The sequence below is a fragment of the Theileria orientalis genome, chromosome 3 (assembly GCF_000740895.1).
Source record: "Theileria orientalis strain Shintoku DNA, chromosome 3, complete genome".
In the NCBI taxonomy this organism is placed as follows: Eukaryota; Apicomplexa; class Aconoidasida; order Piroplasmida; family Theileriidae; genus Theileria; species Theileria orientalis.
Window position 1 is genome coordinate 914,890 of NC_025262.1, and position 21,985 is coordinate 936,874.

A 21,985-nucleotide genomic window follows, 5' to 3' on the forward strand; every position below is an offset into this window, starting at 1 on the left:
AAGGTATATACATAACGCAATACATATAAAGTAAAATGGAGCAGCCTAAGCTGGCGAAGGTGAACAAGATTCTGGGAAGAACGGGAAGTCGCGGAGGAGTGACGCAGGTCAGAGTCGACTTCATGGGAGAGTCGGGCTGGGAGGGCCGTACTCTCATAAGGAACGTCAAGGGCCCCGTTCGCGAGGGCGATATTCTGGCGCTGCTCGAAACCGAGCGCGAGGCCAGAAGATTGAGGTGAAAATGCACGATCTTTGAGCGTTTAATTTAGTTCTATACACCATACACGACTACGTACTTTTAGGCTTTAACGTTTACATATATCCATGGCTACTTGCACAAGATACCATCTGATATTTAAGAGACATACACCAGTGCCTGCCATTGTTATTTCGTGGATGGGCTGTTACGATGTCGGAGCAGAGTGGATAGAAGAGCGGTGTAAACAAGGGTAGGAGATTAGAGGGGCGTTTATGACATCTGTAGTCGGTTAAGCACTTACGTTAGGTTGTGTATCTGGAGGAACCCCTGCGGGCTCTGAAGGGCCTGGCGGTGTGCCTCCCGCGAGGAGTGAACCTGGGCTTCCTGTACGGCACGTGGGACCCGGCGTGGTCGCCGTCGCCGTCGGCCTCGAACTCGTGGCTGCGGTGGCTGCCCTGGTTCCCGTGGTTGTCCTGATTCCCTTGGTCAACCTGGTTTCCGTTGGTGGCATGGCCACCATTGCTCATCTGGTCGCTATGGCTGCTGAGGCTACGGTGGCTACCGTTGCTGATCTGGTTGCCATTGTTCCCATAATTGCCATGGTTGCCGTGGTTACTGTGGTTACCGTGTTCGTTGGCGTAGTGGTGGGCAGGCGGGTGGCCGTTGTGCTCCACTGGGTGTGCGCCCGGGAACTCGTGGGAGTCCCTGTGGTTAACCCTGCCGTAGGCCGTCTTCTTATACCCCGGCCTGCCCTGCTGGCCCGGATGCCTGCCGTAGTGCGGCCTTTCGTTCTCCGCGTACTCCCTGACGCCGTTGGTCCTGCCGTTGTACTCGCTGCCGGGCTTGGAGGCGGTTCTCGGCGCTGACCTCGGGGACTGCTCGGGGCTGCTCCTGCCATCGCTGCCTGGCTCGAAGGAATCCTTGCTCGTCGACCTTTCGAAGTTGAGCTTCTGGTTCGCGTCGATGTTGAACTTGCTCGCGACTCCCTCCTGATTGTCCCTCGGAGTCCCCTTGGCCTCGACGCTGGTGTCGACACTCTCCTGGGGAGTGTCCGGCGCCTCCGGCTCAAAGGACGGGGTCTTCGAAGCGGAGTCATTGGTCAACTTCGTTGAGGACCTTGAGAACGCATGGGACGACCTGGATGAGAACCTTCCCGAATAACTCGGTTTCCTCTCGTCGGACTCGAGGTTCCTCACGAACTCGTCGTTCTGGTAGAAGGCCTCCTGCACACTTCCGTCCCTCTTCACTATCTTAAAGTTTCCTGACATCTTCCCCTCTCGGTAGTAGCCCTTGTGCGTGATGAAGTCTCCGCTCCTCCAGGTCGTCGTTCCGTGTCCGTGTTTCAGGCCGTTTCTAAAGCCTCCCGTGTACGTCTCTCCGTGCGGCCACTGCATCTTTCCGATGCCTGTTATCATGTTGTTGTTGAAGTGCCCCTCGTAATGCGTTCCGTCCGACTTTTTCAGTTCTCCGTGGCCCGACCGCTTATTGTGCCTGAGTTGCGTTATTAACCCTTTACCTTAACTCTTGCATACGATAACTATGATTCTAATGGCTACATTCTTACTTAAAGTTGCCCATAAACACGGTTCCGTCGTTGAACCTCTCCACTCCGTATCCGTGTCTAGAACCGTAGCTCCATGATCCATCATAGCTATATTTATTTGTTATTTTCATGGGTTTACTATGTGTATGTATCCTAAGTCACTTACACATCTCCGTTTTTGAACTGGAGTATGCCCTTGCCGTGCCTCTTCCCTCCTGAGTACATGCCCTTATACAGGTCTCCACTTAGCGTGAGCATCTCTCCGGGTCCTATGCGTGTTTTAGCCATGTTTTATGAGTGTGTGTTAAATTTAAGCTAGTTTACCTTCAAATTGTCCATTGCAAAAGCCGCCTATGTACTGCGAACCGTTCACCAAGAACAAATGGCCAGTTCCGTCATAAACATTGTTCTAAACATTTTTATTCACATTATGAAGTAGTTTATATGTGACTATGAGTCTATTCGGTGTGAATACGATATCCTTCATAAATTGTCATACCTTCCATTCCCCAAAGTAAACGGTACCGTCAGGGATTAAAACAGGCGGCAACCGCACTCTATCCTCAGGATTGTTTGCTCTAAAGAGTTTTTCGAGAGGCCTGACTGGTATTTTCAGTTCCCTAGACAATTTTTCAAGATCCCACTTATTAGGCTCTGTGGTCCCGAAAGCAGATAAAACAAATTTATGATCGGCCTTCTCAAGGATAAATTGTTCTAAAAAATATTATATATGCGTATGTGTCGGCGTGTTTCAGTAAAAAGAAGGTGGTTTTAGCAAATTTGAGAGTATGTGAATATCAATGAGCTAAATTCTTACCAACAAGTGACCGTTCTTCAGGAGGAGTGAATTTGAGAAAGCTTGTGGGTTTTGTAACCGCTGCGAATCTGGGTTTTGAACAAAGGGTACCCATTTATTAAAACAACAATTGTTAAATGACTACGAGATTAATGTAAATTTTTATATGTAGAAGATACTGTTTTAAATAGTAACGAGGTGTTAAAAATACATTGTAGACGAAAAAACAAAAGGGTTCAGAGAAACAGTGTATAATTATACTACATCACATTTAATTTACCACACTAAAATACTGAATCCTGAATCTAGGTCAATCCACAAAGTATTTGGTTTCCTTCTTTCGATTTAATTATATTTAAAATTGTGTTTTATTTATATCATGCTTTTGTTAGTTTCTGTTTTAGTTTCTAACAATTTATCATGCCGCTTTCTTGAATCGCACACTATCACTTTTTTAGACTTTCAGTGATAGTCTTTGTTATAAATTGGACCTTTGACCTCATTTGTCCGTGTTTAAATGTAAATAATTTGTTAAGAATCTTCAGTTAAGGCCATTGTAGATGAATGATAACAAAAATAGCAACTCTTCCTACTGGAGCAGGTTTTTGGGCTTTCTTTACGAGTATAGAAACGATTTTAAGATTATCGCATTTATCGCAGCTTACCATTACTTTCAAAAGTACGCCTGTAAGCCCAAAGCGCCTCAATTTGGTACGTTTCTTGCACATAAATCACGGTTCAGACGACTCTGATGTTCCCGAATCGTGCCCGGGGCCAGGCACAGAGAAGGCAGGTACGCTAAGCGGACTAAAATGGCGCTTTAATTATTTTTAGGCCGGAGCGCTTCATGCGAAGGCTGCCCTAATAAGGCCTTCTGCTCCTCCAGTAACCCTAATACTGAGGATGCTGGGACCAAAAACTGCCTGAGGAACGTCGAGAACATTATAATCGTAGCCTCTGGCAAGGGCGGAGTCGGCAAGTCCACGGTGGCCACACAGCTGGCGTTCTCGCTGGACCGCCTCGGCAAGAAGGTGGGCCTGCTGGACGTCGACATCACGGGCCCCTCAGTGCCCTCGATGACGGGGACCACGGGCGAGGAGGTCTTCGAGTCGCTCCTCGGCTGGACCCCAGTCTACGTCGACAACCTCAGCGTCATGTCGATCGGGTACCTGATGAGCGACCACGAGAGCTCCATAAGCTGGCGCGGCGCCAAGAAGGACGCACTGATAAAGAAGTTCCTGACCAGCGTGAACTGGGGAGAGCTGGACTACCTGGTCATAGACACGCCGCCGGGCACCTCCGACGAGCACATCACGCTGGTCAACACGCTCAAGACGCTGGTGAAGGACGGCTCAGGGTTCAGGAGGGTCCGAAGCATACTGGTGACCACGCCCCAAAAAAGGGCGCTGGACGACGCAAAGCGCAGCGCTCAGTTCTGGTAAGCTACCAGTTTTAACGTTTAATTTTAGCAACGACCTCGGCGTCGAGATCCTGATGCTGGTGGAGAACATGGCCAACTCGTTTTTCGACAAGTTCGGCAGTGAGCGCAGGCCCGGCGATGGCAGCGCCGGCAACTCCCGGTTGATGCTGGAGGTGTGCGACAGGTACAACATTAGGAGGCACGTCAGGGTCGACTCCGATCCCGCCATCACCGAGGCCGGCGAGTCTGGGTCGTTTGTCGCTGAAAACAACCCGTTCATGGCCATCGCAAGGTCAATTTTAGAAATGTGAATGTGCATTGTCGTACTGATGCCCACACGTATACCTTTACCCTATGAATACACTTACACGGTGTATACAGCTATATGGCAGATACACTTATATCATGGAGACATTAACACGACGAATGCACTTACAAGTTGTGTATGTTTACAAAATAAATAGTTGATAAGTTACAGTTGGCACCTATGCCTGAGCAGATTGCTCATTCAGCGACTTCTGCTGCAGTTGTTTCACTCTTGTTTTCAGCCTCCTCAGTCGCCTTCTCCTTGGTGAACCTGGCTTTAAAGCTCGCTTGAAAGAATATGTTAGGGTGCGTGCCAACGCCGTCAGCTAAATTAGTTGTTTATTGGTGCATTGGCTACTAATGACTAGTTTTTCTTACCACAGCCGTTAGGCGTCGTCTGATTAAAATACTCTACGCATGCTAGTTGATACTGGTGTGTGTTTTTTATGTCGATGATTGGGTCCATTTGATTTGCTACGTTTAACATTAGTTTATTTGTGTGCTGATCATTAACTGCAGTTTTATCATAACAGGTATCCGTAGAGCACTATGCTTACGTTGTAGTCCAAATTCCTTTAACAAAGTATACAAGTTCTTGGCATCCAACTCTTTAAACGGGCATCCATGTACACTGCCAGCCACATTTCCCTAAATTATAGTGATGAATATAATGAATTATGCGTTTTGGGGTTATTGTTTACACACTAACACGCACGCATATATACTATTGATATACTTCTGGTAATTCTGGGATAATGAGCCATACAGTAACACCGTATTGCATAACTACTTACTGGGAGAGTATTTATTATCTTCGAGCAACTGTAAGGTGGGTAATTGGCTCTTCGACCCTCTTTGCCGTACATATGTCGTATGTTATAGGCGTGCCTGGACGTTTATTAGTGTTGTAAGCATGTGTGTGGTAAATGAGTGTGTTGTAAACTTGTAAGCATGTTGTAAATGTGTGTGTTACTGCGTGTATGCTCACTCCTTTTCAAAGTTATTCGAGTCGTGCCATAGTGTTCTATTCAAATTCGTCGACTCCTCCAGAGTCATACCAGCACCCTGTAAATGAGTAAATGCAGCGACTTAGTTGTATTACCCGTTACAATATAGGCATCGTATCTGGTGATATTTAACATCCCATAGCCGTACCAACAGAGTATATCTATCAAACTTCAGCGCTTACTTTGAAAAATAGCCATAGCTGCTGTCTTCCCCAGTGCTTCAGATGATGTGTTCTTCTGCGCATTGGTGTTAGTCGTGGCTAAGATTTGGTAACTCGTGGACTTACAGGTAGTTTGAAAAGAGTCTCCTCATACACGGCGGGAATGTGAGTTTATAAATCTATACTTGATGAGTCAAGACCTTTCTCACCTGATTAATGTTCGATAGTGACAACCTATTTTCGTCGCTGTAGTTGAATTTAGAGTAGTCGTTGCCCAAATATGCCCCTGGCAACAACTTCAAGAACCCTGACAACCTTTCGTCGCTAAACACGTTCGACTCCAGTAGCGATTGATTCTCACTTAAGAAGCGAATCGACTGTTGCAACGACACTCTATTAATTGGTGTTATCATTATTAGTGTTAGTGTTATTATGTTAACATGTGCTATCATGTTCGTGTTATTATTGATATTGTCATATTATTAGCGTTACTTTTATATCATAAATAGGTTATAAAACTGTTAGTAACGATAGTAAAAGTGGCGTACTTGAATAGTGACGATATCACTGAAAACAAGCTACTCGGGGGAACATATGCCATCGAATCTGCGTAAATTCATTTGTTTCAGGATCCAGTGGTTACCTTTTAGCGATACTAGTCTCATCCTCACCAGCTGAGAGGCATCTGGATAAAATGGCACCTATTGATTTTGATTGTATTCTGATACTTACGAGGTACACCTTGTCGATCGTATTGAAATCTGTTCTGAACTTAACCATGTCGTTGAACTCCGTGGCTTCCTTCGACGTGTAGTTTCCAGTCAAGTTAGGGTTTTTTATCTGTTTTTTTGTAAATTTTGTAAAACTCACCGTGTCGTACTTCACCCCCTGGTTTGCCAGGAACGTCTCCAGCTTGTCGACTCCGTCCACCTCCTGTATTTTCACGCTCCTCAGCCTCTCAAGCCTTATATCGAACAGTTTACATTCGTTTTTTATAAACCATTCGCTCCTTTCTCTATCTCTGCAGAATCTACGAACGTGATATTTGTCCATATATTCGCCAGTTCCATATTTTAAATACCGCCTAGTGTTAACTAGTGTGCTTACGCCAGTCTGAGAATGAAGTGCGATACCACGTCCGTTTGTGCCACTGTCACGTGTTCGTACAGATCTTCCTTGCTGTATAGCACGACTGGCATCATGAACCCGTACTCCAGCATCTTATCTTCGATTTCATTCAACCTCTCGGCTGAGTGATGTGTAAGCTCAACTAACTCACTTGTTTTCTGATCATATTTAAGCGGCTCGAACTCCTTCGTCTTGTGTGACTTGATTTTAATCTCACTTCTCGAGTCGATGAATTGCAAAACTGTATAAACGTTATTCATGTGTAAATATTTGATTTTTGCTTACGAGCGAGTCGTTTTGCTGCGATTTCCTGTATGCTTCGCAGGTCAATTTCTCCATAAAAGGGCGCATCGTTATAGAACGACATAACGTGCTTGAATCCCTTGTAGAAACAGTTGTGGTATATTTGATTATCCTCGGAACTGTCCTGCAAGATACCCATTCTCACGTGCTACTCAAACAACTAGATTATCCACCAATTGTTGACATAAAACGGTGGAATCACATAACAAATAATTAAAAATGTGTATATGTGTTAAAATGTGCTGGTGTTATATATTAATTCTGAAACTGGAGTATATGTGGTAAATGTGTAACGTCACAGCCTCCAAGTATCTAATTTGTACATTTATACCATGAAAGCTGAGGATGAAGCTCCTATTGGAAGTCTGTCGTCGCCTTCCAAGTTTAAAAAGGCAATCCCGAATACTCAGCAGGATTCCAAGCTGAAGAAGAATGGTATGTGAAGAATTGCCCTGTTATCTCACCAATTGGCTTTAGGTGTGGACGATGAGCATACGCCTAGATTCTCCTATAAGTTTAAGGATAAAAACATTAAACTGTCTTCGGATAGATTGACAGCCACTGGCCATAAGGTAACCGTGGTTGCTGACGTAAATATTTAGGGCTGGACTTCCGTATTCAGTACACATTGTGCTTCTAGTGGAAAATGGTGATCTACTTACTAAAATAAATACAACGCAGGTACTATGAAGTTAAAATGAACTCTGACTATAAAAACTTAAAATTTGTGGGCCACGACGCGTCGATAAAACAGACGATCAAGGGCCACGCGAGGTAAGACTTCCCGGATAGACGCTTAACTCAAACTTTGCCTCTGAATGATTCTTTTAGGGTCGGATACGCCTGCAGGTACCAGAGGTACGACATGCCAGTCGGGGTCAACACGTACGGATTCTCAGTCTCAGACGTGGACGGCAAAGCGTTCTACGAGCGAGTGAAGTACCCCTACGCGGTTCCATTCGGTACGGTGTCCTCTTTAAACTGAAGCTTAGGCACTGGAGACGTGATCGGCTGTTACATTAGCCTGGAGAAGCCGACGACGGACTTCAACGACCCGAGGGACGACCTGAAGCTGTACGAATTTCTCAGAGGTACTGCGCACGTTGATATGCCCGTTCAGACGGAATGCTGTGTGACCCTTCGAACATTCCTCCATCAAACAGCAACCCGAATTCATACTCACAATTTTCAATAAATGGCCAAATGTAAGTGGCTCGCACGCTGTGTTCACACTATCCGAGCTCAACGAAGCTAACTGCGATCTTAGGTACCCACGGCTGGACTTTAAAATTTACGACGGACACTACCACCCGGCAGTCTCATTGTACATGGGAGCGTGCGTGACCATCAATCTAGGTATGCTGCCAGGTAAACACCCCTTCGTAGGACCTGACTTTCAGTACAAGCCTCCCGAAGACTTCTTGCCGTGCTGTCTCATGGACAGACCACTAATCACTTAACGTACTATATAAGCTGTTGTGCAGTAGATTAGCTACTTAAATGTCAGTTCGCGGTGGAAGTTTGTGAAGGAGCTGATGAACCTGTAAGCGGGCTCAAACACCGAGTAGTGAATGAGAATGTAAACCAGCCTGTTGAAAGTCAGCTCCGGCCACAGCTCCCTTACGAAGTAAAAGCTCGTAAACTCGGAACACTGAATACGGTGCGTTTGTTTAACTCCCTACCTGGTAAATTAAAAAATCGGACAGCCTCGACTCTCCCGACGTTCTGATCAGGATGTTCGGGGGTTGGCAGTCCCCAGCAGACAAGTGTTTGTAGAACTCGCGTGGGCTAAAAGGCACTGTCAGGGTGGTCTAAACAACCTTGTTGAGCTTGTTTTTTTCAACGCGTTCGCGATTTCATTCCTGGCTCCGTATGAGGCACAAATATTCAGAGTTATCCTGAAATGGCATATTGGAGATAAACGCCCTTATGTTAAAATGAGTATTTACGATTAGACGGCTGTGTGTATGCATATTACCCTAGTGACTCCGGAGTGTGTGCTGTACTTACTTGTTAAATTCCGATGTGTCTTCCGAGATCTTATTCAGAATGTTCCTTATATCTTTGCCCAGAAAACTGAAGTCTCCGCAGAATCTGACTCGGCACCTAACCCTTTTTGTGAACCCACTAAACCGTTGCCAATAAGATAGTGATTAAGTGTGTGAATGTGTCCATAGTAGTTTAACTAGCCAATTACTCTAGTTGCGAGCCTTCTCCAGACATTTCCACGATCATGTTAAGTAGCTCAGATATCTCTACACGAGTCCTATTGAAGTTTTGTAGCGAGAATCCGTATATTGTAACCGTCTTTACCCCTAGAAGACTACTGAACTCAATAATCTGAATCAAACGTTAGCAGATTGAAACAAAATGGCCTAGTTGGTCGTCCAAAAGTGTGAACTCTTAAAATATATACGAATTCCATTCTAATTAACAGTGTGTTTTCACATATTAACAGCCATTTGAGGCACAGAAATTTGGTTTTATTTTAGTGTGTATAACATCTAAGTAAATAAACGCTTGTTTTTTGCACTGTCTAAACACGAATACCTCTAATAGCTTGTGGAATCCTTTCATGTGTCCTTCAGAAGGCTTAATACTCATATATTTTGCGTATCTTCTGTTCCCGTCGATGATGAGGGCCAGGTGATTGACCCGTAGCATGGGCCTGGCCACACTTATCATATACCTCTGGAATCTACATTTTTATGTGTATAAACCAACTTTGTGTGTTTTTGTTCGTTGTATTTGTCACAAATTTACTACATAATCAACCTACGGTGTAAGTTCCATGTTAAATGTATCTTTCGGCCTATCGTATGTATTTATTCATGGTACTTTTACTTTCCTTTGAATCATTGGCCATTCTTATGAAATTTTATCCATTTTACAATTTACATATTTACTCCACTAATACTTTATTATACACTATGTTCTGCCCTATGGAGCTTCTACACACCATCCAACCATCGTTACCTTTTGTCAACCATCTGTCCATTACCACTACCTTCTGTCCACTGTAATGATATTCAGTGTCTAATCGTACTATATATTTCCATTCTACACGAATTACTGTACATGGCCTCTGAATATCTACACACTAGTGTGTATCAGCTAACGGGGTCGAGGGAACCACCTCAACGCCTCGAATGAACCCGCAACGTTGGCCTAATAGTCACGTAAACGTACACTATTACTGCATATTAAGGCTGTGCGAATTGCGTTTAAAGCTCGGTGTGGACGTCGTGCACGAGTCCGCCGTTCTGGACCACGAACTCCCTCAGGCCCTCGGCAGTCCTCTCGCCCGAGAACTTCACGGGCACCCTTTCGCCCGCCTTGAAGTAGAGGAGCGTTGGAAATGCCTCCCAGTTAACTTCGTCCACGCTCGACTCGTTTGCGTCCCCGTTGAAGCTTGCGAAGATGAGCGAGTCGTTGTCCTTGTTCGTGGTCGCGAACTCCTCGTAGACTGGCAGGAATGACTTGCAGTGCTGGCAGTGCGGCGCGTGTATCATCAGCAGCACGTTCTTCTTCTCCGTGAACAGCTTCTCGAGCGTGTTTCCTACCACGACCTTCACTGGGCCCGTGTTGTCCTTCGGCTCCTCCTCGCTGCGCACCGACTTGGGCACTGTGCCCGTCTTAACGTCGTGGTAGAACTCGAGCACCTTTTCGAATGTGCTGAACGAGTACGTCTTCCCTGCTGAGGGCGTGTTCGGCTGCAGCAGGTAGCGTCCTGAGGCCGTTTGATACGCCAGTGCTGGCAGCTCTGTGAGCACGAACACCTCCTTGATGGTTGTGAATTTTTCCGAGTCCACCCACACGAACGTGCTCTGGTGCCTCAGCGCTCTGCCCACCTTTCTGAACACTTCCTTGTGTTTTTCGTAGTCCTCCTTGGTTCCGCAGAACCAGCCCAGGTCCAGCCCTGACGACAGGTAGAACATGTAGTTTTCCTGGTATATTTCTGAGAAGAGGTCCAGCGTTTCCGCCGCTAGGAATTTTTCCAGCTCCTCCTCCGTGCTTCCTTCGAACCTCGTGTACCCCTCTCCTGGGTGGTACACTACGTACTCCTCCTTCAGCTCCTTGTTCTTGTACTCCTCCTCCTTCTTTTCCAGTGCCTCCACTACTTTGTGCCACTCCGGCTGCTTCTTCGAGAATGTCTTCCAGTGTTCCCACTCCTTCGTCTTTCTCCACTTATTCCATGAGGATGCGTCCTTGTGTGTTGATTCCAGGTTATAGAACTTCGCGTATGCTCGGTACTTGTCTGACTCCTTCAGGTACTTTGCGTACAGTGCGCTTACGTTCTGCGACTCTGCGTCTGCCAGCGTGTAGTTTGTGTACGACAGTACGTAGGTATAGTCAGTTGGCAGTGCCGAAGGGTCTTCCAGGAAGGTCACTCCTGGCTTCGACATTTCCTTAACCCAATCTACTATCCCCTTGGCCTATACATAAATTATAATCTTGCGTTATAAAAATTGATTTATAACTACTGTTTTTCTACTATTTATATCATTTTTATTATACATCTTTACTTCGACACATTACAAACTTATTCATCTCAACTAATATCTACTATACACTTTCTATTTAACTTACGTCTCTGGAGCCATTGAATTCCAATTCTGTTCCGTTTTTGAAGAAGTAAACTGTTGGGAATCCTCTCACTGAGTACTTTTCCATCAACTTCTGCCCTTCTTCGTTTCTCACTTTTGCGAGCACTACTTCCGACTTCTCTTCGTGTAGTGTTTTAGCTGCCTGGGCGTATTCGGGGGCCATACTCTTACAATGGACGCACCTAAAGGTTAAATTAGCATATTTTTTAAATATTTTTCATGAATAAATTAATAATAATTATAATCATCTATATCAGAGGTGAATGTGCTAACTAGATGCAGTTGTCGTTAAATATATAATCAATAATTAATTTTAATTGATGTATCAAATTTTGAAACACTTACCAGTCTGCGTAAAATTTTACCATCACCAACTTATGTTGGCTTATAAATTTATCAAAAGTCTCATCAGTCAATGCCTTAACGTGATCTTGTTCTGCTTTGGCATCACAATAAATCTTTGAATAATTTACTAAATTGGTCAGGCTAAAAAGTGAATATAAAAAAAGAGTCTTGCACATAAAGTTACGTCTCATTTTAGCTTAAGTCCATAACCAATTTACAATATAAATTTATTCAAAAATATTTAAAATAAGTATCTATAAGATTAATAAAAAGTGTGTTTTTTTGGTAAGACATAAATGTTCTAAATCGAGCCTGTTGTACGCCTGGTACCCTTTATGGGGATCGAGCAGAGGATTCCACTAAAATAAATTTGTTTGTCTTATTTTACCTACACATTTGTCCAATTCAAACTCTTATCTATACATATTGTTACTTTATTTAGTTTAAAGTATTTTTCTTATTGGTTTTTTCCCTAATTGTCTCAGAATCACTTGTGGTCTTAATCTTTCACTTCATTTATCTGAACCATCCCAGAGCATCCACAACTCATACATTAATCACACTTAATTGATTGTGGTCATTTTATTAATGATGTGTGAATTATTTGGTGTTTATTGATTATTTATCTTTTGTATTTCTTCAACTTTGCACATTTTTTAAGTATGTCTGGATTCTATCGGACTTTGCCCTCTTTATTTTTTATTTTATTATAATTTTGAGTACTGTAGTATTCTTATCGTCTTTCTCTCGATCTTATAACTCAGTTCGCACCAATTCTGTCTATCTCGTATCGGTCACTCATACTCGCCATATTTAACCATGTTCTCATTATAATTAATTTATATGTGTTTTTTGTAGTTCCAATAATAATTTTGTATACATATAATTTGTTTCTTACTTTTGAATTATGTATTTCATGACTGGCGATATGCCCACTTAAAATGTCTGATGACACAAACGATAAATCGGATAGCTTCACAGAATTCAAAGAAACCAAGCTAGTGGAGTGTGACTGTACTTTCGAATCCTTCGGGAATGTGGACAAGGTGGTCACCGAGTCCGAGGATGGCTACGACATTAAGTGTGTACGGAGAAGTAGTCTGATTATCGAGGGTAAAAACTCAGAAAGACGACTGGAGAAGTTTTACATAAGCATCGACCCCTATGTCTCTCTGATTTTAAATATTCTTGAGGACGAGTGGATAGATCATCTCATCGCGGTCGACGGGAGCAGGTGGGTCAGCAGCCAGACCTCAAAAGGACTAACCGACTCTCACCCTGTAAGTCCGGCCAATTCACTTTACATTCAGGACACGTACACCACGACTGTGAGCAAGACTAGGAAAAGCCTCAGCGTTATTTTCGAGCACTTCGAGGACGAGATAATCAGCAAGATAGAGAGGCGAGTCGCACTGGTCGCCGGCATTGACGTCAGTCACTTGGAAAAACTCGTAATGGTCAAGTACGGCCCCGGCGATTACTTCAAGCAGCACCACGACGGCGGATTCCGATCGCACACCATCCTCCTTTATCTTAACGGTACGTTCCTACCAGATATCCGATCCTGCTTAGATACTGACGGGGGAGAGACCGTATTCCCTAGAATTGGGATATCTATCAAGCCCATTGCCAACAGTGCGGTGTTCTGGGAAAACTTAACCAGCGATGGCGAGATGGACCACAGACTGATCCATGCTGGCACCACTCCGAAGAGTGGAATAAAATATGTAGTAAATTGCTTCTTCAACGTTGAGCCGGTCAGACTAATGTGACCTTATCGATGTACACATACGATAATAAATTACATGGTTGCTGCTAAAAGCTATGGTATCTATGGGTTTTAGTTTCAGTTTAACGTGCCGTGTCCGAGTTTTTGTCAGTACACTACTGGCTTAAGCGGTATGGCCTCTATGCCGGCCATACTCCTGTCGATATCCAAATCAACCTCTCCGACGAGTACTCTAAAATTCGCTGCTGAGTCTGTCAACTTACACGTTATCGCCTCTTAATATATACACTCCCAGTTCTAGCTCCTCTACTGGCGCCTCGGGGTGATATACTCGTTCCAAGCAGTTATATAGAACAAGGTTGGTGAGCTGGTCGAATCCCTTCAACACTCCAACAAAAACTCGTCCGTCCACTGATATAACAAACACGTTACCTATAAAAGGGTGTCAAAAAAATAAAAATAAATTTTAACTCGGTTGTAGGTACTTAGTCTCATATGTACTGAATGTATTCAAGATATGGGCTAGGATTCTCACTTTCGATGTACTGCTCCAAAATAGGGGCCATATTGTTACTTCAAATCAACATGTCTTCTGTTTTAAGAAGTAACAGTGCAATTAATATTATAAAACAAGAGGTGTTGCCAGACAATGAAGGTTTTTGGAAGGCTACCCAGAATATAATGGTGCATAGATCACTACGTACAGTAATTGTGTATTAGCCTATAGTACTAAATTATTACGATTTTTATGACAACCTTCGTTGTCCTTTGTGTGTGTGTCCTATATAGTAAGCCTTACTCCACAAAATGTGTAAGTCTGTGGCTCAAACGTTTATCTTTTGACAATTGAAGTCAATACTCCACAACTGCAACTACTGCGCGATCATTGACTATCTAACACTCGCTTTCCAGACTTTTCTCTTTTGTCGAAGACCTCTTTTGCTCAAGAATTCCTCCCGATCCTCAGTTTCGTTCTGTTCCGCGTATTCGCTGTTTATGCTTTCAGTATCTTGGAAGTCATTGGTTTGCAGCTTCTGGAGCTTCTTGTCTATGAACTCGTTCAGCTCCTCCAGCTGGCAAACATCGGAGAATCGCTCATGAGGATTTCTCAAAGTGTCAATCAGTCGATATTTGTCGCTTTCAAGCATATTGAGTAGCATAATCTTGTCGAATACGTCGGAAATGCACTTTAGTTCGGACTGTGAAGAGATCGGTGTTTTGGAAGTTAACAAGAAGTCGAAACGCCATCTGAGGGCCTCAGCAAGGCCGCCCTGTAGGCCGAAGAAGGTCTCGTGGAAGCACTTTTGAAGCCTTCTCCCCTCTATGGACATATCTACAACCCATCTTTTCCTGTTAGCCTCATATCTTATACATCCAATCTTTTTAGTTCCGTTTTTCCTGCCTGAATATTTTTTGTGTGTGTGCTTCCGAGTGCGGGTTAGATATGTTTCTTTACCTTGCTTGGGCCTAGGTTCTGGAGTCATTCCTCCAGAATTGGCATCTGCTTCCCAAGGCCACGAAACTTGAGTTTGACCATGCGAATTCGGATTTAACAAAACTTGGTTCCAGTTTGACGAGTACACTGACTCGTCGTTGATATTGTAGGGATATGGTTCAAAATTAGATGCAGCGTCTTGTACCTTTCCAAACAATGTTTCTAAACAGTTAAATAGCTTCTTATCTTGATCTTTTGCATCCATCCAGGTTGCTATTGCATCGGAAGCACACCAGAAAGAACCGTCTAATTCCATATTGAATTATTGAATTAAATATAGTGAAGGACCTGTTTAACTAGTTAAATATGTTAATTTGTTAAACCTTTGGGAATTAGATTGTATTCCATAAGGCAAGCGACAATTGAAGGATGAATATTATTCTCATGGAGAAGCATTTTCGCTTCAATAGACTCGTACGAAATGTCCTTTGAACCATACTTGGGTAGCATATAAGGGATAGGAACAGAATCACAACTAAGTTTTATCCAAAAACAATAAGGTCGTATGGTGATTATTTGGCAAAATTTTTCTTCGTAGCCAACTATTACTGGTATTAATCGAATTTTAAGCAGTTTCTAAATCACTATTTGTCGGAGGGTCATTTACCTGTTTTGAATACAAATTGCTGCAAGTTATATGTGCTCGTCTTATTCCGTTGTTTGGATCTTCTAAAAAGGTCGAAATTATACAAACTTCATTAGGTCCGAACGCATAACTGTAGCTTTTAACGAATCCTACTAGGGTGATCTCGTCCCTAAATAGAAATATAAATGATTCTTAAACTAATTATCCTTAAGGTGAAGATAAGTGTTAAAATAAATTCAATACCAGCTATCTGGAATTCCAACTAAAGTGAGTCCTAGAATAACTTGAACATCATGTGGTTCGTTGAAAAAATTCATAGGTTCAAGTTTATGGTGTATCTTTTATGTGTGTTTGATTTCCACGCTAACCCTTTGATTTTAAACCTCAAAAGGCATAATTTATCGACATGGAATTTATAGGCAACTTGTTTCAGTTATCTGACATTAATAATTTTTATATTAATGTATTTATATTTTACAGACATTTGGGGAAGCCAATGTCATCAGCTTTATCTATTTAAAAGATAAAAAATAATGTGCAGACTGATAGGTACTTTATTATGTTACTTGAGTGCGATATCAAAATAGGCTTTTTTAAACATAGACTCCAAATATACACACAGTATTTATGTGCAACCAAAAAACAATATTTGCTATGATACTTTGTCAATATTTAATAGTATACAGATCCTAAGTCTGCAAATAAAGTAAAATTGGTGACAAGTATCAAGTCATGACAGTGTAAAATTCGTCCACACTGTAATACAAAAAATATTAAACATTAGACTGAAATAATTTACATAGATTGTCGATCTAAATAAATTAGTCAAAAAAAAAGGTATTTTATGTATTAGTGTAAAAATGTGTAGTGTTAAATGCTTTTTAAACAATTTTAATTTATAAAACTAAGTTATCTAATTTTACTTTCTGTGATGATTTAGGAGTTGAATTTTCAATTTTAACAAAAATGGATGATCTTATTACGATTTTTGGTGGTATTTTAGCTATTTTGTCTCTAATTTTTTGAGATTCCACCATGATATTGGTTTACGTTAGGGGCGCTATCTTGATTTACACTTGGATTCTGCTATTTAAATGTGGAATATTGGTATCAACGTCAATACGATCTAAAAAATCACTGAAAATATTTTCCTCAGAACTTGTCAACTCTAATTCATTTGATCTGTTGCGCCAATGCAGAAGGAACCTGAGTTTTTTGCACACATATCGTGCCTATAGAGAGGATTTTGAGTCAAAAAAATTAATTGACACTAAAAGGCCAGTGAAATTAAGGCTACTTCAAGAAATCGAGGAAAATTACCAGGATTTTGAATATAATTTTCCTCGATACGAAACTAAGTGGCAAAAGTTCTGGGATGAAACAAACCTGTTCTCCACGGAGGAAATTGATGTATCTATCCATGAAGTAGAAGAATCCCAGCCGTGCGAGGCTAAACAAGGGAGATTTAAGCATAAATCCGTTGTTTATAGGGATTGGAATCCTGACGGCCGTATCAATGATGATTCACTTACACATTTTCAGAATTTTGATGGAATCGATTACAGGACATCAAATGAAGATGAGAAAGTGTGTGATTATGCTAGTCTAAGCTCGGGATCGAGATATTCAAGCCAATTTTTGAGTGGGAACCATGGGAGGGCACACGATGACTCAATAACAAACCATATAGTGGCCAAAGACGACAAAGAAGACTTAAATGATATTGAGGGTCAAGAGAATAGACAGAAATACTATATATTGGCCATGATTCCATACCCGTCAGGAAAGGGACTCCATGTAGGACACCTGCTAGGCTACACAGCAGTGGACGTGGTGGCGAGATACAAAAGACTTAACAATTATCATGTGCTGAATCCCATGGGCTTCGATTGTTTTGGAATCCCGACAGAGATTTATTCGGAAAGTGTGAACAAGACTCCCCAGGAAGTGACGTCGGAAAACGTCAGAAACTTCAGAAAACAGCTCAAGAGCATGGGATTCTCATTCGATTTCTCAAGAGAGGTGCTGACGAGCGATGTTGACTACTACAGGTGGACCCAGTGGATATTCCAAAACATGTTTCTGAAGGGTCTGGCGTACGTGGACAAGGGGTACGTTAATTACTGCCCAGGACTGAGGTCGGAGCTATCCAACGAGGAAATAAAACACGGGAAGTCGGTGAGAGGGGATCACGATGTGTACAAGAGGCTGAGGACGATGTGGAAGCTGAAAATAACCGATTACGCAAGGAGACTGTACGATGACTTGAGCTCAGTGGATTACCCTGAAAAACTGAAAAACTTACAAAAAAAATGGATCGGGCCAAAGCAAGGATATTTAATAAGGTTATTGGTGGAAGAAGGAGGAGGATTGGTCCCAAAAGCCAGTAGTGGAGAGGGTCCAAGATGTCTTTATGGGTTTGTGGATGATGTGAGTAAGTGTGTCGACATGGAAAGCGTGGAAGTGCCAGTACTGCTAGAAAATGTACTCGATTACTGCTCAAGGGATAAAGAAGAGGAGGTTAGAGCACTCTTGGAGGAAAGTTTGAAGATGAGCAACGTGGATCTGGCAGATGAAAGTAACAGAAGGAGAATATACAGCGGTATGAGTGCATTGAACCCCTATAACAGTAGCAAAGTGCCAATATACGTGACAAATTCATTAATAAACACAAACAGGGATATAAATTGTAAAATAAATGTAGAGGATTCAAAGGGTAGAGGTGAGGATGCGGGAGTATCTGAGGCTGAAAAGGATCTAAAAGAAGCAGACTGGTGTAAACCGTACCTCCACTTCAATATCAAGGACTGGGAGTTTAGTAGAAACAGAGGCTGGGGAGAGCCAATACCAGTGTCACTAAAGGAAGGCCCGGGCATGAGAAGGGATGGCGAGAGTGTGTACGCCAATGGAGGCACATTAGAAGAGCACGATGTGGAACAAGAAGGCAACGAATATGATGATGGTTGGGAGTCAGGGGCAGATATGGATTTTAAGAGGCAGATGCTGGAAAAGCTACCTCTGGTACTAAATGAAAAAATAAAGGAGACAATGCCGCAGTGGGCGGGAAGTAGCTGGCACTACCTGAGATTCGTGGACCCCTACAACCAAAATGAAATATTTAGTAGGAGGAAGGCATCATACTGGCTGCCAGTGGATCTGTACATAGGAGGAGTGGAGCACGCAGTGTCGCACCTGCTGTACAGCAGGTTCTGGAACAAGTTTCTGTACGACATCAAGGTCTCGCCAGTCTCGGAGCCGTTTAAGAAGATAATACTGCACGGAGTCATTAAAACGGTGCGTTTCTACGTGGACAGAGAAGTATATTGTGGCTTAAAAGGGGAAATTAGAGATGAAATTCTAGAGTATAACAGAAAGAAAAATCGCAACAAAATTGACAGTAGTAGCAGTAGTAGCAATATTGACGGTGGTTACAATAGTATCAGCAGCATGTATAACAATCGCAACAGTAGTAACAATGGTAACAATGGTAACAATAGTAACAATGGTAACAGTAGTAACAATACAATGTATAACAATGAACAGAATGCAGTATGCGGCGAGTCCTCAGGATATTATGGTGAAGTCGTGGAAGAGGAACAAGTGGAAGTGCCGCCAGGAATGGTGATGAAGTATAAAAATAAGTACGTGTTGAAAGGTGATAGAAGCGTGGAAGTGAAGGTGAGGATGAAGAAGATGTCTAAGTCACGAGGAAACGTGATAAACCCGGAGGAGATAATAAAAAGGTACGGAAGCGACACGCTGAGGCTGCACCTGCTGTTTCTAGGACCAATAGAGAAGGACAAGGTGTGGTCGACAGAGTCGATAAACGGAGTGTACAGACTGCTGAGGTCGATACATAGTTTCTATACCGAGTGCCTGAGGGAAAACGGGTACGGTAAAATCAGTGCAAACATGAGTGTTCGTCCCGACGGTGAAGTGGCTAACGCCCTCAGCGGAGGCGAAGGAGTCCCTGAACATCGATTTGACGATGATTCGGCTGCCGATTCCACAAGTAAACAAACAAACGCAATGTACAGTAGTGGTGGAGTCAGAACAAGCAATGAGGCAGCCGTTGATTCAATGGTCGACAGGGAGGTGGCGCTGGAAGTGAACAGGTTCATAGACAACGTAACGCGGGACATAGAGCACGTGAAGCTGAATAAAATATCAGAGTTCTTCAGTTTCCTAAAAAGGATGCAAAAGTGGCGTCAGGAGGGCAGGCTGAGGTCCAGAGTCCTGGACACTTTCCTAGTCATGCTAAGTCCGTTCGCGCCGCACCTGGCCGAGGAGCTGTGGCACCGGAAGCACCTGAACTCTGCTTCCCCGAACGCTGAAAGCACACTCTGCAGTGAGGGGAATCTGAGCGAGGGCGGCAGCGTCAGTATGGGCAAGAACTACAGGAGCATTGCACTGGAAAGGTGGCCCGAAAAAATAAATGTACTATAGAATTTATTTATGTGTGTGTACATTTATTTATGTGTGTAAATTTATTTATGTGTGTACGCGGTTGAGCATAATCATATAATAACCAGGGTGAAATATCAATATTAACATTTTAGAGTCCCCTACTCTTTTTTTCTTCGAGGATCACCTGCAACTCCTGAACAATATATGGTGAGTGGCAACATATATTCGTATAGGATTAGTGTGTTAGTGGTAACAACTAATGGGATGTAGTGGTAGTAATCTCCGTATAGCTAACACCGAATATAGGTAAATGAAGAAGTACCTCTCTGAGAAAACGGAGAGTGGGCCTTTCGTCGTACTTGGAAGTGCCCAGGATCTCAAGCTGCTTCCTTATTCCCTTCTCGACGAGCTCAAAAAGCTTAGGCTCGGAAAACTTGGAGTAGTTGTTGTAGCAGGGCTTCCCCTCAAGGGGCCTAAGGTCATGAGCCACTCCATTGTAGTCACGGAAAACACCTAATGCAAGGTTAGAAGTGAGAGGAGGTTGCTAGCAAGGGAGTAAATGATAGGTAAATGAGTCGGCTCAAATATTGGAATTGTTTAGGGAGTAATTGCAATATTGGAGCTATAGTATGCGAGAAAAGGGCCAAGTAAGTCGTAGCATAGGTAAATGTGTTTAGGGTTAGCACGAGTACCTGGAAAGGCCGTGACTTGGTACACCTTGGTGTACCCGTCCCTGTCAACGTTGTCCTTCTCCTCAAATTCCTCAACCTTGTAGGCCCGGAACTTGCGCTTTTCGAGCTCGGCGTTGAAATCGAAGTCCTCGGGTGGCCAGTCAGGAAAAACGTACCACCACCTAAGAGGCTTAAGAAAGGATAGGAAAATACCTGCACAAAAGCCTGGCGATCAGCCAATCTTTAAATTTCCTGTTTGAGCTGTAATGGCCGACCTCGATCTTTTCCTCCTCCTCGTCATGGTCGTTGGTGGAGGCCTGTGTGTTTAAAAAACTCTGCGATTGACTCCCGTTTACGGGGGAAAAGGCGTTTTGAGATTCATCTATAAACATGGATTATATCAAAGCAAATTAGTGTAAATGATTTTACTAAAATTAAGTAAATACACACCGAACTGATTATCTGGTTTGGGAGAGGAATCCGGGGACATCAGTTATGGGAAATAAATAGAAACGAAAGCAAATAAACCTTATATAATATTGAAAAATAACATTAAATAAATATTAACATAAATGAGTGGGAATGTATCTGTGAATGATAGAAGATTGTGGATTGAAAATATCAACGTGGAGTATGCGGAGAATCGGGAGAATTCAATTCATTAAACAATCATTTTGCATCAATGTGTTTTTTGTAAAAACTTTTTCGTTTTAGTATTTGAGTAAAACTAATTTGTCTTGTAAAATTATTCTAATTTAGAATATCAACAGCTGTACTCAATTAGTTGGTACATTCCCATTTGGATCTAATAATTAATTGTATAGTATCATTTTTTGTTTCTTGGAGAGTATTTATTAAGAAATCCAATATCGTGTTCAACAAGGGTAATAGCTAGAGCATCAATTTCGAGATTTAGCCTTCAACGTTAAGTGATTGTCGAAGGCTTTTAGTGGCTCGATTTTTAGCAATTCTTGTGTTTTCTCTATTCACTTTCAATATCTTTTGATTTAATTTAAATTTAGCGTCTAGCATTGTGCCATAGTTGTATTCCTCGTAGCGAAGGATCGTTTACATGCCTTAAGCTAATCGGTGATACCAGTGGCTAAAATATAATCGTTTGATCATATTTTGATTTCAAGTGTATTAAAATAAATTTAGGTGGACCTGAAAAGGAAAATTGTAATTAAAATGCTTTAAATTCAGATTTTTGTGAAACTGCAACCTATTTTCAAAAAATTTTTATCAGTTGATTTGTAAATAATTTTGTCGTGTCATATTTGTT

General features: G+C 42.6%; 13 protein-coding genes across 13 annotated transcripts; 5 read left to right on the forward strand and 8 right to left on the reverse strand.

The window, feature by feature from the left end:
- Window positions 1-35: 35 nt before the first annotated feature.
- Window positions 36-239, forward strand: TOT_030000426 (40S ribosomal protein S28; the record flags this gene model as incomplete). The annotated part of the gene is made up of 1 exon (XM_009693169.1): window positions 36-239. The coding sequence occupies one exon, from the start codon at window positions 36-38 to the stop codon at window positions 237-239; it is 204 nt and encodes a 67-aa protein (XP_009691464.1).
- Window positions 240-501: 262 nt separating this feature from the next.
- On the reverse strand, window positions 502-2,653 carry TOT_030000427 (phosphatidylinositol-4-phosphate 5-kinase; the record flags this gene model as incomplete). Its single annotated transcript, XM_009693170.1, has 7 exons — window positions 502-946; window positions 1,274-1,690; window positions 1,764-1,850; window positions 1,909-2,011; window positions 2,067-2,151; window positions 2,242-2,456; window positions 2,560-2,653. 7 exons carry the CDS (start codon window positions 2,651-2,653, stop codon window positions 502-504), a joined length of 1,446 nt encoding a protein of 481 aa, XP_009691465.1.
- A 449-nt stretch (window positions 2,654-3,102) lies between these two features.
- On the forward strand, window positions 3,103-4,269 carry TOT_030000428 (nucleotide binding protein 2; the record flags this gene model as incomplete). The annotated part of the gene is made up of 3 exons (XM_009693171.1): window positions 3,103-3,331; window positions 3,373-3,976; window positions 4,008-4,269. The coding sequence occupies 3 exons, from the start codon at window positions 3,103-3,105 to the stop codon at window positions 4,267-4,269; spliced, it is 1,095 nt and encodes a 364-aa protein (XP_009691466.1).
- A 193-nt stretch (window positions 4,270-4,462) lies between these two features.
- TOT_030000429 (DNA primase large subunit) lies at window positions 4,463-7,002 on the reverse strand (the record flags this gene model as incomplete). Its single annotated transcript, XM_009693172.1, has 13 exons — window positions 4,463-4,590; window positions 4,643-4,738; window positions 4,822-4,912; window positions 5,059-5,152; window positions 5,307-5,329; window positions 5,454-5,508; window positions 5,559-5,611; window positions 5,642-5,825; window positions 6,076-6,272; window positions 6,303-6,462; window positions 6,540-6,681; window positions 6,712-6,801; window positions 6,846-7,002. The coding sequence occupies 13 exons, from the start codon at window positions 7,000-7,002 to the stop codon at window positions 4,463-4,465; spliced, it is 1,470 nt and encodes a 489-aa protein (XP_009691467.1).
- A 193-nt stretch (window positions 7,003-7,195) lies between these two features.
- TOT_030000430 (uncharacterized protein) lies at window positions 7,196-8,323 on the forward strand (the record flags this gene model as incomplete). Its single annotated transcript, XM_009693173.1, has 7 exons — window positions 7,196-7,298; window positions 7,341-7,435; window positions 7,466-7,512; window positions 7,545-7,637; window positions 7,695-7,825; window positions 7,856-7,995; window positions 8,027-8,323. 7 exons carry the CDS (start codon window positions 7,196-7,198, stop codon window positions 8,321-8,323), a joined length of 906 nt encoding a protein of 301 aa, XP_009691468.1.
- Window positions 8,324-8,664: 341 nt separating this feature from the next.
- TOT_030000431 (dehydrodolichyl diphosphate synthase) lies at window positions 8,665-9,548 on the reverse strand (the record flags this gene model as incomplete). Its single annotated transcript, XM_009693174.1, has 4 exons — window positions 8,665-8,761; window positions 8,874-8,990; window positions 9,061-9,203; window positions 9,414-9,548. The coding sequence occupies 4 exons, from the start codon at window positions 9,546-9,548 to the stop codon at window positions 8,665-8,667; spliced, it is 492 nt and encodes a 163-aa protein (XP_009691469.1).
- Window positions 9,549-10,087: 539 nt separating this feature from the next.
- TOT_030000432 (protein disulphide isomerase) lies at window positions 10,088-12,006 on the reverse strand (the record flags this gene model as incomplete). The annotated part of the gene is made up of 3 exons (XM_009693175.1): window positions 10,088-11,299; window positions 11,454-11,652; window positions 11,816-12,006. The coding sequence occupies 3 exons, from the start codon at window positions 12,004-12,006 to the stop codon at window positions 10,088-10,090; spliced, it is 1,602 nt and encodes a 533-aa protein (XP_009691470.1).
- Window positions 12,007-12,756: 750 nt separating this feature from the next.
- On the forward strand, window positions 12,757-13,587 carry TOT_030000433 (uncharacterized protein; the record flags this gene model as incomplete). Its single annotated transcript, XM_009693176.1, has 2 exons — window positions 12,757-13,095; window positions 13,126-13,587. 2 exons carry the CDS (start codon window positions 12,757-12,759, stop codon window positions 13,585-13,587), a joined length of 801 nt encoding a protein of 266 aa, XP_009691471.1.
- A 104-nt stretch (window positions 13,588-13,691) lies between these two features.
- On the reverse strand, window positions 13,692-14,110 carry TOT_030000434 (U6 snRNA-associated sm-like protein; the record flags this gene model as incomplete). The annotated part of the gene is made up of 3 exons (XM_009693177.1): window positions 13,692-13,776; window positions 13,808-13,976; window positions 14,080-14,110. 3 exons carry the CDS (start codon window positions 14,108-14,110, stop codon window positions 13,692-13,694), a joined length of 285 nt encoding a protein of 94 aa, XP_009691472.1.
- A 324-nt stretch (window positions 14,111-14,434) lies between these two features.
- TOT_030000435 (conserved hypothetical protein) lies at window positions 14,435-15,942 on the reverse strand (the record flags this gene model as incomplete). Its single annotated transcript, XM_009693178.1, has 5 exons — window positions 14,435-14,946; window positions 15,001-15,285; window positions 15,363-15,615; window positions 15,647-15,794; window positions 15,869-15,942. The coding sequence occupies 5 exons, from the start codon at window positions 15,940-15,942 to the stop codon at window positions 14,435-14,437; spliced, it is 1,272 nt and encodes a 423-aa protein (XP_009691473.1).
- Window positions 15,943-16,660: 718 nt separating this feature from the next.
- Window positions 16,661-20,071, forward strand: TOT_030000436 (uncharacterized protein; the record flags this gene model as incomplete). Its single annotated transcript, XM_009693179.1, has 3 exons — window positions 16,661-18,475; window positions 18,596-18,943; window positions 19,169-20,071. The coding sequence occupies 3 exons, from the start codon at window positions 16,661-16,663 to the stop codon at window positions 20,069-20,071; spliced, it is 3,066 nt and encodes a 1,021-aa protein (XP_009691474.1).
- A 109-nt stretch (window positions 20,072-20,180) lies between these two features.
- TOT_030000437 (conserved hypothetical protein) lies at window positions 20,181-21,095 on the reverse strand (the record flags this gene model as incomplete). Its single annotated transcript, XM_009693180.1, has 4 exons — window positions 20,181-20,225; window positions 20,355-20,545; window positions 20,725-20,885; window positions 20,917-21,095. The coding sequence occupies 4 exons, from the start codon at window positions 21,093-21,095 to the stop codon at window positions 20,181-20,183; spliced, it is 576 nt and encodes a 191-aa protein (XP_009691475.1).
- A 520-nt stretch (window positions 21,096-21,615) lies between these two features.
- Window positions 21,616-21,735, reverse strand: TOT_030000438 (hypothetical protein; the record flags this gene model as incomplete). Its single annotated transcript, XM_009693181.1, has 1 exon — window positions 21,616-21,735. One exon carries the CDS (start codon window positions 21,733-21,735, stop codon window positions 21,616-21,618), a length of 120 nt encoding a protein of 39 aa, XP_009691476.1.
- Window positions 21,736-21,985: the final 250 nt, after the last annotated feature.